General features: G+C 61.7%; 1 protein-coding gene across 1 annotated transcript in view; it reads left to right on the forward strand.

Annotated features, from left to right (window-relative positions):
* Nucleotides 1–1,986: 1,986 nt before the first annotated feature.
* The window catches only part of ASIC4 (acid sensing ion channel subunit family member 4), a 28,960-nt gene continuing 17,017 nt past the window's right edge, over nt 1,987–13,929 (forward strand). Inside the window, exon 1 of the mRNA XM_063161955.1 lies at nt 1,987–3,110. Coding sequence (XP_063018025.1) covers nt 2,535–3,110 — 576 coding nt within the window. The 5' untranslated portion in view covers nt 1,987–2,534. The remainder of the gene's footprint in view (nt 3,111–13,929) is intronic.

Genomic DNA, 13,929 nt, shown 5'->3' on the forward strand with positions numbered 1-13,929 from the left:
CAGTCCTGCTCCTGTGCCATGACTGTCCAGCACACAGGACCCTGGGCTCCAGCTGGTCCCACACTCACACAGCTCAGCTTGCCCTGTACCTCAGGGTCTGTGCTTATGGGATAACCTGCCTGGCAGAGCCTCCATGCCCTCATGTCCCTCGCCACCACAGCATCTGAGAGGTGCAGGCAGGGACTACACATCCAGCTCTGCAGACCAAAGACACAGGGCCGGCCATTGCTGGCTCCATGGAAGCTCCTTCCACAGGATCAGGCTCTTTCCACCCATGGTCCCTGCTGGGCCAAGCAGCCCCCAGGGGGCCAAGGGTCCCTGTGGAAGCACCTGGGCTCTGGTGGCTGTGTGGCTGGGACACCTGTGGTGGCAGCAGCGCTTGGGGCACCCGCCCAGCCTGCTCCCACCACATCCTTGGGAGCTGGAGGTGCAGGGCTGGCACGTGTGTGCTGCATCCCCTGGGCAGGGAGAAACAGGCGGCTGGGGCTGTGCGTGCTCCTTGCCGGAGGCAGCCTATCATGCTGTATTGACCCACAGAGAGGCAGAAACATGTGTGCCATGCACAGATCGATGGGAAGATTGAAGATGCATGTGCGCTTGCCGGACGGCTGGGGAAAGCTTTGCCGTTGGCATTGGCAGCACAGTGAAGGTCACGCTGACCTGCGGCGCAGTCCCCGAGGAGAGGCGAGGCCTCTGTCGCGCTCATGGGCGGCTGTCTCATCACTTGTCCTCCGGAGACCCTGGATTCCCTGCCAGGCACGCACCTTCTCAGCAGAGCCCTGTCTGCTGGGGGGGGTACCCAGCGCTGGGCTCGCTCTGGGGACAGGGACAGGGTGTTTCCCCCACCACTGTGCCACAAGGCACTGTCACGGAGGGTTGCTTGACTTGTGAGTGAGTTGGTTGGTTCAGCAAACCCTCCATCACCAGCTGGTGAAACCAAGGCAGGAAGCTGGGAGAGATCAAAACTTCCTGGCAGAGGTGTTGTGCATTGGGAAGAGAGAGACCAGGTGCCATGTGGGTGGCGTCTCAAGGTTGAACCCATCACCTCATGACCGAGCCAGGCTGGCAGAGCCCCACTGCCGCGGGCAGGACAGGACGGGGCAGGAGGACACGCTGCTTGTCACGCTGCCTGCAGGGCAACGCTGCCTCGGGGCTGGGTGCTGATGGGGCTGTGCGAGGGTCGACGGCAGCGTGCCCTGGAGGGAGCAGACCCCGGGAGGAGCAAGGGCTCGGCAGGGCAGGACAGGGTGAGGGCTACCCCGGCTCAGCCTTTCTAGCAGAGTTGGTCCCTGCCTGTGGTGCCCCCCACTTGTGCGCTGCCGTGGAACAATGAGGAGCAGCGAGGGAGGGAGGGAGGGAGGGAAGGGGGGCAGAAATGAAGCCGGGGGAGCCCATCCCGGGAGCACAGCGAGCGCTGTGGAGAGGGGGGCGGCGGACACGGGGCGCGGGAGGCGACACTGCCGCCCTCCTGGCTCCGGGGCACCGAGGAGCACGGCGGGGCCGGGGGGAGGCACGGCAAAGCGCACCCCTGGCGCCCCGCGTTCAGCCCCGCTCCGGAGGCGTCCCGCCGGCCGGATCCCGCCGGGACAGCCGGGACAGCCGGGACAGCCGGGCCGGCCGTGACTCGGCGCTGGCCGCCGTGGGTCGCGGCGGGCCGCGGCAGGGAGGCGGTTAACGGCCAGGGAGCCGCCGAGGCAGGAGGAGTCCGCAGGCGGGCGAGCAGGAGGGGGCCGCCGGGCGAGCTGCCCGCAGGCTGCCCGCCCCCGCCGAGCCTGCCGCGCTCTGCCCCGGGGCGCACGGGCCGGCGGGGCACGGCGGGGCCAGGCGGAGAGCGCGGCGGCAGCGGCGACGGCGGGGGACAGGCTCCGTGCCCCGCCCGCCACGGCACGGCTCGGCACGGCTCGGCATCGCGCGGCGCGGCGCGGCACGAACGACTCGGCATCGCGCGGCACGGCTCGGTTCCGCTCGGCACGGCTCGGCTCCGGCGGCTCCCGAGCCATTCAAACAAGTGGCTCCGGCAGCACTTCGGGGCCGGAGCTGGGGAGAGGGCGCAGCGTGGCTCCCTGCCCCGGAGGCGCCGGGCCCTTCACACTGCCTCTTTTCTCTGACGCTTGCTCTTTATTTGACGATGAAATAATGTTGACATGTCTTGAATTATTAAGTATTCCCTGGATTTTATTAGCACATGATGCCTAAATGCTGCCTGTATCTGCTGGGGTCTTAACCAGAGAGGAGCGAAGGAGAGAGGCAGAGAGACAGAGCGAGGGAGAGGAGAGAGAGGGGTTTTTGACAGCTGTATTTGTGCTGATAAGCGAAGGCACAAGGAGACGATCGACTAGTGAGACAAGAGGGAAGCGGCGGCTCGGAGCTGCTGAGAGGGGCTGCGCTTCCCTCCCGAGACGGCTCGGCCCTCCCGGTGCCGTGCTGGGGCTTGGGGGGGACCCGAACCCCCTCCCAGCGCCTGGCCGGGCTCTCGGCCGGTGCCTGTGCCAGGGGGCAGCTCGCTGGCTGGGCACACCAGCTGCACGGGGCAGATGCCGATTGAGATCGTGTGTAAAATCAAATTTGCTGAAGAGGATGAGAAGCAGAAGGAGAAAGAAGAAGGGGACAAGGAGAGCCTGATCGAGGAGCCTGCCCGGCCCCGCTCCCGGGATCTGGCCACCTTTGCCAGCACCAGCACGCTGCATGGCTTGGGACACATCTGCCGGTCGGGACGGCTGGGCGTGCGCCAGACCCTCTGGGCATTTGCCTTCCTGGCCTCCCTCGCCTTCTTCCTCTACCAGGCGGCCAAGTCGGCGCTGCTCTACTTGGAGCACCCCCACGTCGTGGCCCTGGACGAGGAGGCCATCCGTGAGATGGTGTTCCCGGCCATCACCATCTGCAACATCAACCGCTACCGCCACTCGGCACTCACCGACGCCGACATCTTCCACTTGGCCAACATGACCGGGCTGCCCCCCAAGGACCGGGACGGTCACAAGGCCACGGACTTGCTCTACCCTGACCCCGACATGGCTGACATTGTCAACCGCACCGGCCACCAACTCGACGACATGCTCAAGAGCTGCAACTTCAGCGGCGAGAACTGCTCATCCCGCGATTTCACTGTGGTGAGTGCACACCTGGCTCAGCTTCCCTAGGGGCCCCTACCGGCACGGGGGGCACCCACCCGGCCGCGTCGCACCGGAGCGGGGCTCTCTGGCTCACTCCGGCTGCTGAAGTTTGCATCTCTCTCTGTTTGAGTTTCCCTCCAAGTTTCACATGGAGAGAGGGAGAGGATCCTCCGTGGGAGCTCTCAGCAGGGCTCTGCGCCACAGGACTGGGCTGTCGCAGGTCTGTCACTGAGGGGCTCACGGGCAGGAGCCGCGCTGGGTGAGCAGCAGGGTTCAGCGGTCCCCAGGGTGGGTGTGCGGCGGCCAGGGGGAAAGCTGTGGCACAGAGTCCTGCTCCAGCCTGCCCTTACCCCGGATCGAAGTGCTCTGACACGGGGTGCTTCACTCAGCGAGAGGGGCTGGAGCAGGGGGGCAGGCTGAGACCCTTTGCACACAGGGGAACCCTCCTGCCTTTGCGGGATTAGCGCTGGGGTGTGTGTAAATGTGGGGACTGCAGGCTTTGCACACGCACGTGTGCACATGGCGAGCACAAACGCCGAGCCGCTCCGCTCTGGAGGCACGGCCACAGCCGGGCGAGCAGGGGATGCCCGGGGCTGCCCACTCGCTGCCCGGGACTGGCAGCACGGCCTCTTCCGAGCAGCGCCCAGCCTGCCCAGGCACAGAGCCCCTGGCCGACCGCCGCCAGTGTGCAGCTCTCACCAATATTGAGCCTGGAATCATAAATCCCCGCTGTGGTTTGGGAAAATAAATGTGCTGAACGGGCGGAATACCTGATGGGACCCTTTTCAGACCTTAATGACTCTGGAAATGAGCCGCCTCTCTCCTACGGCTGCCAGGGGCTACTGCTCAGCTGGCTCCCGCCTTCTCAGGAGCTGCGCTGCCAGCCGGACCCGCTCGTTCCGGGGAGCGGGGTGGGATGCCATGGGCTGTGCAGGATCCTGGGGAAGAGAGGAAGCTCCGTGGGGCTGGAAATGGCTGATGCAGCATGTTCCGTTTCACTTCGTGCCCATCGGTACAAAGCCTGCTCAATGTGCAGAGTGATGCTGTCCCTGAGAAAGAGACTTTGCGGGGGGGGCTGCCCTGTGCGGGGGCTGGTGGTGGCAGGGGACACTGCAGTGGAGGGGGAAGAAGGAGCGGGGGACAGCGGGCGGGCAGCCCCACTTCTCCTCCTGGGCATTTGCTGGGCTCTGTGCCTGCTCCACGCCAGCTGCTGGAGTTTGCCGGGGAGCAGTGTGGTTCAGCAGCGCTTGGAGCAGGAAGCTCTGGTGCTGGACCGTCCCGCACGTGGCTTGGCCATGCTGACTCCAGCCCTGGGATCCTCCTGGAGCATCCTGCACATCTTTGGTTTGCGGGGGAGGCAGCGAGCCCAGCCTTGTGCTGGGCAGAGGCGCAGCGTAGCAATGGGATTTGGTGTGTGCTGAGCCGCACTGTGATGCTGGCAGGGCAGAGCTCGGGTGGATGGAGCGGTGCAGGCTCCCCACAGCATGGACAGAGTGTGTGACATGTGCTGAGCTGTGTGGCAGTGCAGGGTGACCACCAGGACAGTCACTGGGACCCAGTTTCTCAGCATGTGGCCGTGCAGGACCAGCTGGCCTGCCTGCCTCATCTGCTCACGAGAATGCCCTGGGGATGCCCAGGCAGCCAGGCTCTGGTGTGCTGGCACCCTGCACCGGAGCAGGTTTCAGGTGTAAGCATGGCCAGTGCCAGCTGATCCATGGGCTTATGGCCAAAGAAGGGGAGTATAGGGCTCCTAAAGCCTCCACCCACCCTGTCCACAGCTCAACATTTCTGGCCTTTGAGGCATCAGGGGCTGTCAGCAGAAAGGGGTGTACCTGTCCCCTCTCACTTGCCTGCAGCAAAGGGGTGAACCTGGGGCAGGAGAGGCTGCAGAGATGAGTGTGGGGAGGGATGGTGAAGATGTGATACAACTCTCTGCCACATAACATGTCCCAAAGCCTTGCCAACAGTGGGACCTGTCAAGGCATCACACCGTTTGCAGCTGGAACCTTCTACTCCCATTCCCTAAGCCAAATCGGTCCCTTGTGCCTCCTGGGAATGACTGAAACACAACACAGGCTTCTTGGCAGGCGGGTTGAGTCCCAGCTGTGCTGTGTGGGCTTGGGTACTCCTGTGCCTCATAGCTGTGGCCCCAGTGAAGGCTGCTCATGTGGTGGGGAGCTCCAAGCTTTGTTGGTCCCATTTCTGGGTCCCCATGTGAGCCTTCATGTTCAGAAAGCTTTTGTATCTGCTCTGCTGTGGGCGAGTGTGAGTCACAGCATGTCCTAGCAGTGATGGGGGGCTCCCAGACTGCAGCACATCCCAGCAGGGCAAATTGCTTGGGATCCCAGGGCACCGAGCCCGCAGTGAGCAGCCTGTGTAGCAGAGGCTGTCCCCTGATGACACTGGAGAAGGGAAGGAGCTTTCCCTGCAGCCATGCTTGCAGGAGTGCTGGAGTCTTTCCTTCCCTCCTGGCACGAGGTGCACTTTGTCCAGAGGCTGGAAGTTTTTCAGCACGAGAGTGGCCAAGCTGTGGGGCTGCCGCCGACTGCCTGTCCAGGAGCAGGAGCAGTGCCAGGGCTGGAGCATGTCCCCTCACACTGCTGCTTGCAGCCCGTGCTCATGCAATAAATAGCTCGTGCGGATCCTTTAAGTAAGAGCCGTGAGTGCTAAATGATCTTCCCCTATTCAACGTCACAAATCCACATTCTTTATGGGACAGCAAATTAAGAAACTATCGGGAAAAAAAAAATCCCCAGCGTAAGCATCTTCCATGTAATAAAGCCCGGCTGGGCTGTAAATCTCCCCAGCGGCAGGGACAACCCTGAGCCGCAGCGAGGCTCCCTGCAGCCCCGCTGACAAATGTGCCCCGTGCCGGCTGCTGGAGGGCCATGCTGGAGCCTTGGAGAGCCTCTTGTGACCCACAGAGCCGTGCCCACCGTGCTGCACAGCCCCCAGGCCCTGCAGGGCTCGGGCACTGCCCAGTGCCCGCTAACACGCTGTGCCATGGGTGCCTTGGTGGGGAGCACTGCTGGCTGTGCAGTGCAGCTGCAGAGCTGAGGGTGCTGGTGCAGGAAATCCATGGTGCTCTTTACACGCCATTCACCAGCAGGCTGGGAAGTGTCCCCACGGGGCTGGGGCTGAGCTGCCATGGGTGGCTTGCATCCCCCTATCCTCCCTGCCTGGCACCCCGCTACAGCCACAGCCCGAGGCCAGCTCTGGCCACGTCAGGTGGCACTGAGGCAAGGGGGAGCCTTCCCGGCAGTGCTCTGGAGATGGGGGTACAGCTAGATGGGGTGTGCAGGAGTCTGGGGGCTGTGGGAAGAAGCGCATGGAGGGGCCCCCTCAGCTGGCAGCAGCATCCCGCCTGTTTGCCGGCAGTGGCTGCAGCAGGAGCCTCCGCTCTCGCGGCCGGGAAGGAGCCCAGTGCCTTTTTCAAAACCTCATTCGTTGTCAAAAGCCTTTTGTTTGTGATGTGTGGCTGCCGAAGCCAGTTGTGCCGGGGCTGGAAGCTGGGGGGGAGCAGGGAGGTTGCTGAGAGCTGGCAGTGCCTCTCGGAGCTGGCAGCGGCCCCGGCGCTCCATGCTCGGCCTCCTGCCTGCCCGGGATTGGGGCTGTGAGAGGGATGTCCCCAGCGCCCCATGCAGACCCCAGAGGGGGAAGCCCTGTGCTGAGACGGGCAACATCCCCAGCTGCATTCCACATGCACACGGGAGATCCTGGTGCAGGGGGTGGGCGGGGGCAGCAGGCTGTCGCCTCCTCCAGCAAGGCTCTCCCACTGTTCCTGACATGGGAACTCTCTGACCTTTCCACCAGAATCGTACTTAATAAATGTCACATTTTCAACCTATTTTTACTGGGTAAAAGCGATGGACTGATTGTTTTTCACCTGCCCTGCCCTGCCTGGTGCCTGCTCAGCCCCTGGCATTCAGCCACTCTATTTGCTCCTGTGCAGGGCTGTGCCCCCCACAGCTGCTCAGTGGGCTCCAGGTACTGCAGAACCTGCTCTGGCTGGGGCACAGAGTGGCTCTTGGGCCAGGCTGTGCCATACAGGTCCCAGCACAGCATCACCTCCTTTGGAGGGTGACACGGCTGTGACCCTGATGGGTGTCCTGCCATGCCTGGCAGGGACTGGCTGGGCTGGGGCTGGTGTTGTCAGTGCCCAGGAGAGACTGGAGCACCTCACAGATCCCATGCCCGTGAGCTGCTCAGCTGAGCCCATCTGTGCCCATCTGGGTCACAGCACTCCACTCACTGCATCCACATCCTGCAGTCCCAGCCCAGCTCCTGAACCAGCTACCCAGGGGCTCACAGCCCATCTGGAGCCCTCCATCCTCGCAGTCTGGCCACTGTGCCTGTGCATTTCCAGCCCTGTGTCCCGGGCAGTGCAGGCTGCTGTCCGGAGCAGCGCAGCGCCATCTCCGGCGTTGTTACACATGAGCCGCCTGGGCACGGCTCGAGGCGCTGTTTGTGCCAGAAAACGGGGGACTTTAATGCAATTCGTTGCCATTTAATTTTACACAATTCCTGCTGCTTAATCCGCTGAGAAATGCTAATTTATACAATTCACGTCTAAAAATAAATGTCAGTCCAGCAGCTCCCAGCAGCGGGTAGCTGCTCCCACCAGCCCCCACCGAAGCCTTCTGCAGGGACCCCGGTGTGGAGCCCACCTCGCTCCCTGCCAGCCATGCTGCTGCTCCTTGTTGTCCCAGGTGCTCGGGCTCTGGCAGCAAGCGTGTGGATTTGGGGATAATGGGATTTTGGGACACTGTGGTGGGAGAACAAGGGGTCGGCTGCACCTAGGGATGTCACTGCAAGGTCCCTCATGACAGTGGGGAGGGGTGACAAGGGGACAAGCAGGCATCTTGGCAATCTCTCTTTCAGATGGTTGGGAAGATATTATTGCTGGGGGGCTCATGAGATGTCTTTGGGACCACTGCTTCCTCATGGATTCCCCCAATAAATCCGAGACCAGCCCCAAGGGCAGCTGCTCCCTGGGGTGTGGCTGTCGGTGCATGGAGCAAGAGGGGTGCCTGGTGCAAAGGCCTGGCATGCAGCCACCTGGGCTGCACATGAGGGATCCAGCCGTGGGTCAGGGCAGGTGCCACCTGGTCGCCAGGTACTAATTGGTCACAAAGTGCCGTTAATGAATGTGGGATGGGAGGCAAGCATGCACCCCTCTCGCCAGGGTAGTGGGAATGCATCATTAGGTGTCTGAGGAGGCTGGTCTGCAGGGGACAGCGAGGGGGCTGGATCATGGGGACAAGGGGATCCATGGCTGGGAAGAACCCATACTGAGCTCCCAGACCCCTGCCTCTTGCACTTGAGCATCTCCACACCCCGCTGCCCTCCACCCTCTGCCACTGCCCCAGCCATCTCACACCCATTCCCTCCCCTTCCCCTCCCTTTGAGGAGCAAACCCCCGTGCCACCATCCCCCCCTGCCTCCATCCATGTGGGGTGGCGCTGACACCAGCAGCAGCACTGCAGAGAGGGTGCCAGGGCAGTGGGGCGGGCATCAAGGGCCATGGCGGTGGGTGCCAGCTCCATGCAGGAGGGGGTGAGGCGGGGGAGCAGGGGGATGCGGAGGCGACGCAGCGGGGGAGCAGAGATGCTGGAGGAGCCGACGGCTTTCCCACCGTCTCCCTGATTGAGATCGGATCACCGTGAGCATAAAAAAGCTCTCTTCATAATTATATTTAATGAATTGACTTTAAAAGCTCTTATGCTCTTATCTGGGTAATTTAATATCACACACTTAATAAGCCTGTCTGTGATACGGGGGGAGCCAGCGGCCAGGACGCCCGCGCCTGGTGTGTCTCCCCAGGGATGTGGGACGTGCCGTGAGGCTGGGCCCACGTGCCGGGCTGAGGGGAGGGGGGACACTGCTGGGGCCAGGGCCCGTGGGGTGACTGTGGGGCACTGCTGGCTGCAGAGGGGGCTGGGCCCCTCGAATGGCTGCGAGAGGAATGGGAACAAGACAGCAGAGGGGATTGGCTCCAGGAGCTGGTGCTGGCTGGTGCCTGTGGGACCATGGGGCAGTGGGGACACAGGGCAGTGGGGCTGACAGGGGGGAGGTTGGCAGACGGGGCAGGGGGGTTCATGGGGTGCTGCATGGCTGGCTGGGCATGGGGCAGGGCTGGCTGGGTGCAGGTGCCCTGTGCCAGCGGTGTGGTTGGATGCCATGTGGCCCCAGTGCTGAAGGGCATTGCTGTGGCTCTGTCCTTTCTGCCAGTGCCCGCTGTGGCAGGGGTCCAATGGACAGCACTGGGGACAGCCATGGGTCAGAGTGCACCACAGGCTCCAGTGCCATGATGCTGTTATATCCCTGTCTCCTTCTGGCTCCAGCCACCTGGGGTAGTGAGCTGGGATGTCATGGAGGTAAAGGAAGGCTTGTCACCACGGTCTCTGCAGCTCTGTCACTCCCCCCCGTACAGCCCCGAGCTCCTAGAGTCCCAAAGGGGTGTGGGCTGCCTCCTGCAGGCCGGCATTGCTGCAGCCCCAGCAGGAGTCTCTGCACCCCCACCCCCTGGCCGCCCCCCCACGATCCATCGCTGCGTGCAGGAGGCGCCTGCGGCGAGCCGGAGGGAAGGCTCTGCCATATGGAGCCGGGGGCCCTGGGGACCGCAGGAGCCTGGGGCTGGGACCTGTGGCCATGGGGGCAGCCCCCAGGATCCTGCGCTACAGACGCTCACTGGGCAGTGGGGTTGAAAGCCATGGCCAGACTTGTGCTCTCTGAATGTCAGAGTTAGAGCTGCTGTGAGCTGGTCTGTCCCCCCACCTGGCACCGTGTCCCCAGTCACCCTGCACCCTCAGGTCCCCGATTCCCAAGTGACAGAGGACAGAACAGCACCTCCCAGCATCCATGACTGTGCTGCCCCAGGGCAGGTGTCAGGGACAGGGTCACAAGGGCAGGGTGAGTGATGTTGGCCCTTGGCCAGCCCTCCCCAAGCTCTGGAGTGCCTGGCAGCGCCGGCTGCCATCCTGGCACTTGGTGCCAAGGCTGTGGGGCAGGGGAACAAGGACTCAGCTGCCACCTGGCCCTGCAAAGGCGCCAGGGGACAGCCCCAGGCAGAGAGGGGATCCCAGCTCCTCCCTGGGGCATGGGGCAGCCTGCCGGGTCTCCCTCCATGAGGGAGTGTCTGGAGAAGGAGGTTTACGGAGCTGCACTAAGTGACGCAAATGGTTTGAAGCCCATAAAGAGAGACGGTTTTATGTAAGACGACTATATAAAGCTCTGCTGTTCTGCCATTGATGAGATATAGGCCTTTATTTATAGAAGGCAATGTTTGCGGTGCGAGTGCTGAAAGCCAGCCAGGGACCCGCAGATAGGGCGTAGAGTCATTTGACATGCAGCTGCCGTCGACACTGTTCACACATTAAAGAAAAAAATTAACAAGTTTGCAGCCAGTCAGGTGGAAAAAACAATAATTGTAGAAAAACGTATTTCCCCCTTTTTCCAATAACAAATAACTGGAACGCTGTTGGGGAGGCTTCAGCTCGCTTTCCCTCTGGGAAAGGATGGGCTGAGGCTCCAGTCAGGCTGTGGATGGAGTGGGCAGGGGGAGGCAGCAGGGTGGGATGAGAGCTCAGACAGGGGATGCTGCCACAGGGTGGATGTCCCTGCCTAGGCATTTTTATGTCCACGACTGGAATAACAGGGCCTGCAGGCAGGGATGAAGGCACCAACAACTCAACATGGCCTTGTGTGTGCTGGGGGATGGGGGGGTTGACAAACACTGGGAGCTGAAGATGCTCACTACATGAGGGGCTGTGAACCAAACCCTGCTGGATTTTTCTGCCTGGCCCAGCATTGTCTCTCTCCACCTGCACACACAGGGATGCTCTGAGGTTGTTTCTTAGCCAGATGTGGCTGGGTTTTTACTGGAGAGCATGCAGCCAGTCCCTGTGGTCAGAGCGCCCTGCCAAATTCTGTTTCATGCACGAAAGGAGGAAAAAGTTCTCATGATTAATTGTGCAATAGAGGAAAACATGCATCTCTAACCTGCTCCTTGCCGGTTCCTGGCCTTTTCTCCCAGCCACTGCCCCAACACACAGCCAAGGGAGGGTGTGAGGACAGGAGGGTGCTGACACCTCTGCCCTGTCCTGCCCTGTCCTGACTCTGCCATGACCATGAAGGGTTCGAGCAGGGAGCAGGCAGGCTCAAGGTCAAGTAGCTTCCCTGCAGCTCCCTGCACTGTTCTGTGGATGGCTGTCCCCTGCTCACATTGCAAAGCCTTCCCCCACCATGCCCTCTGCGCTGTGCCAGGCACAGGCTGGGCTGTGCCAGCCCCATCACCCACCATGCCACCACTGTGCCAGCATAAGGCAGGAGGTGAGGGTGGAAAATGGCGCTGCTGGATTGGGTCAGGGGACTGGACCCATACCCTGATGCACTGGGCTCAGGGCTGCTGCATGTGCCCGCTCTGTCCCCAGGAGATGTCACTGGCTGCATGGCTGCTCCTCCCCTGCCACCCTCGTGAAGCCCCTCTGCAGATGCTCTCCAGATCACTTTGCTCATCTCTGGGCTCTCAGACAGAAGCTGAGCACACTCTGCACATGATGAGCATCAGCTGAGCTCAGCTGGGCTCAACAGGTTTTCTTCCAGCAGAACAAAAGGTTCTCACCTGATGGCAGCCTGGGGGAGGTGAGTGCAGGAGGAGCTGGGGGACAGGAAAGCTAGTGGCTGGAAGAACCTGTGTCCCAGTGGCATGGGGCTTGGGGACCCCTCCTTGCGTTGGAGAGCTGAGTCAGGCAGGGAGCAGGGTCTGAGGGACACCCTGGTCACTGCTGGCCACTTGCTCTTGGATGTGCAGGGCAGGAAGGGAGAGGAGGCACAGCCTTGTCAGAGCAGAGCCTCTGATTAATCACTAACTGCCGGCCCTCCAGCCAGCAGCTCATTAGCAGTTTAATTCCCGGTGCCCGGCATGCAGGAGGGCTGTGCAGCTCTGATTGAGCTGGATGCACTCATCTGGGCAGCTGCAATCAGTGTGACCCTCACTCTGGTCACAGTCACAATCAGTGGCCACATCCCCGTGTGCAGGGTGGGCTGGATAGCAGGTGCTGCAGGTACCACAGGTGCTGCAGGTGCTCTGGGTCCTCTGGCCAGGCAGGGGTGGAACACATCGGTGGCAGGGGCTGCAGAGAGCTTGCGAGCAGGGCCAGGGGCTGGAGATGTGCCCGTGTCTCACCCTGTATCCATCGATAGTCCAGCTGTGCCTGGAGTGTGGCGGTCCCTGCGGTGTCACGGGGCTGGGAGCAGCTGTCAGTTGTGTCAGCAGCCATGCAGAGGCACTGTGCTCAGCTGCACGAGGATATGTCACCAGCCTGTCATCTCTGGGGTCAGTGGGGTCAGTGACACCCTGCACATCCCTGTACTGCCCCGTCCCTCTTCCACCTGCCTGTGCACCCGCAGGGCAGCAAGGTGAGGGCTGTGGTCCCTGCCTGCATCCTGGCATTCCTGCCACCACTCCAGGGTCTTTTCTCCCCTGGATCTTCTTCTTCCCAGACCCCTTCACTGATGGGATGGGGGATTCACCTGGGCCATGGGAGCAGCACAGGGGCAGGAGGGAGCTGAGTGTTCCAGGAAAGAGGCACTGTCTGTGATGCTGCCTTTCTCTCATGGACCTTTAACTCCATCTGGTCATGCAGAGGTGGGCACTGCCGTGCCTTCCAGCTGCCTGGGGGTGTTTGCAGCTCAGCCTTATCCCTTTGCCCTCCAAAGCTTGCTGCGTCCTTCACTCCCAAGCTGCTGTCTCCACAATTTCTTCATAGCACAAGGAGTGCGGGAGAGACCACAGCGCAGAGAAGCATTTCCATGTGTCTTCAATGCTCCAGTGGCTGGAGCAGGGCAGGGAAGGGGCCTGCAGGTGTCCCCACTGCAGTGGGGCAAGGAGGGCTAGGGTGCATGTGGGGGCAAGTCAGGGGCCATGCTGGCGCTGTGACTCCTGCAGAGGAGGCAGGACCAGCCCAGCATCTGGTGCTGCTGCCCCTGGGAAAGGCTGGGAGCAGCCTGCCTTCCTGAGCAGCGCAGGACTGAGGGCACTATGCAAATCCAGCCGAGATTGATGCAAGTATTAATTATGTCCCATCAGCTCAGCACTTGCCCAGCAAGGCAGGGCTACAGGTCGTGCTGCAATTTGTGCAGGAAAGATGGATTTGCACTAGCAGTGTGTCCCCCATGCCTATCCCCCTGTCCACAGCCTGCTCCCACCACCCTGCTGTGACTGTGGTGTGCCATGCCAGGTCAGCCTGGCTCTCCCAGCCCCATGGCACTGCCTGGCTCGGGGGTGAAGTCATCACTGAGCAGGAGGGTGAACAGTCTGAGGCAGGAGCAATGCAAGCGCTGTCAAGCAGTCTGCCATACCCAGCTCTGAGATCCCGCTAATTAGAGAGTGTCTGCAATTACATGTGCTAATTATGGGCAGGGGTTCACAGTAATTCCTGCCCTGTTGGCATGACACTGGTCACACCAAGATGCATTGCTTCTCCATAAGGACAGGAGGAAGTAACCAGGCTGTTCAGCAGGCTCTCCTGGCCCAGGAAATGGTGTATTACCAGGCCTCCTGCCCATCCCCATCCCCATCCCATTTCAGCCCATCCCATTCTATCCTGTACTGGGCATGGTACGGCATGTACAGTGCCATACATGGAGCCCTGCCTGTGTGGCCATGACAGCTGCTCTGTCCCCGAGCACCTGGCTGATCACATCTCAGTGGAGCTGCTTTTCAGAGGGAGTTTTTCAGGCTCTGACCCCCCTGTGCTGCTGCGGCTGCTCTGACATCCTGTTTCCTTATCGCCTGACATGACCTTAATTAACT

The sequence above is a fragment of the Melospiza melodia genome, chromosome 8 (genome assembly GCF_035770615.1).
Source record: "Melospiza melodia melodia isolate bMelMel2 chromosome 8, bMelMel2.pri, whole genome shotgun sequence".
In the NCBI taxonomy this organism is placed as follows: Eukaryota; Metazoa; Chordata; class Aves; order Passeriformes; family Passerellidae; genus Melospiza; species Melospiza melodia.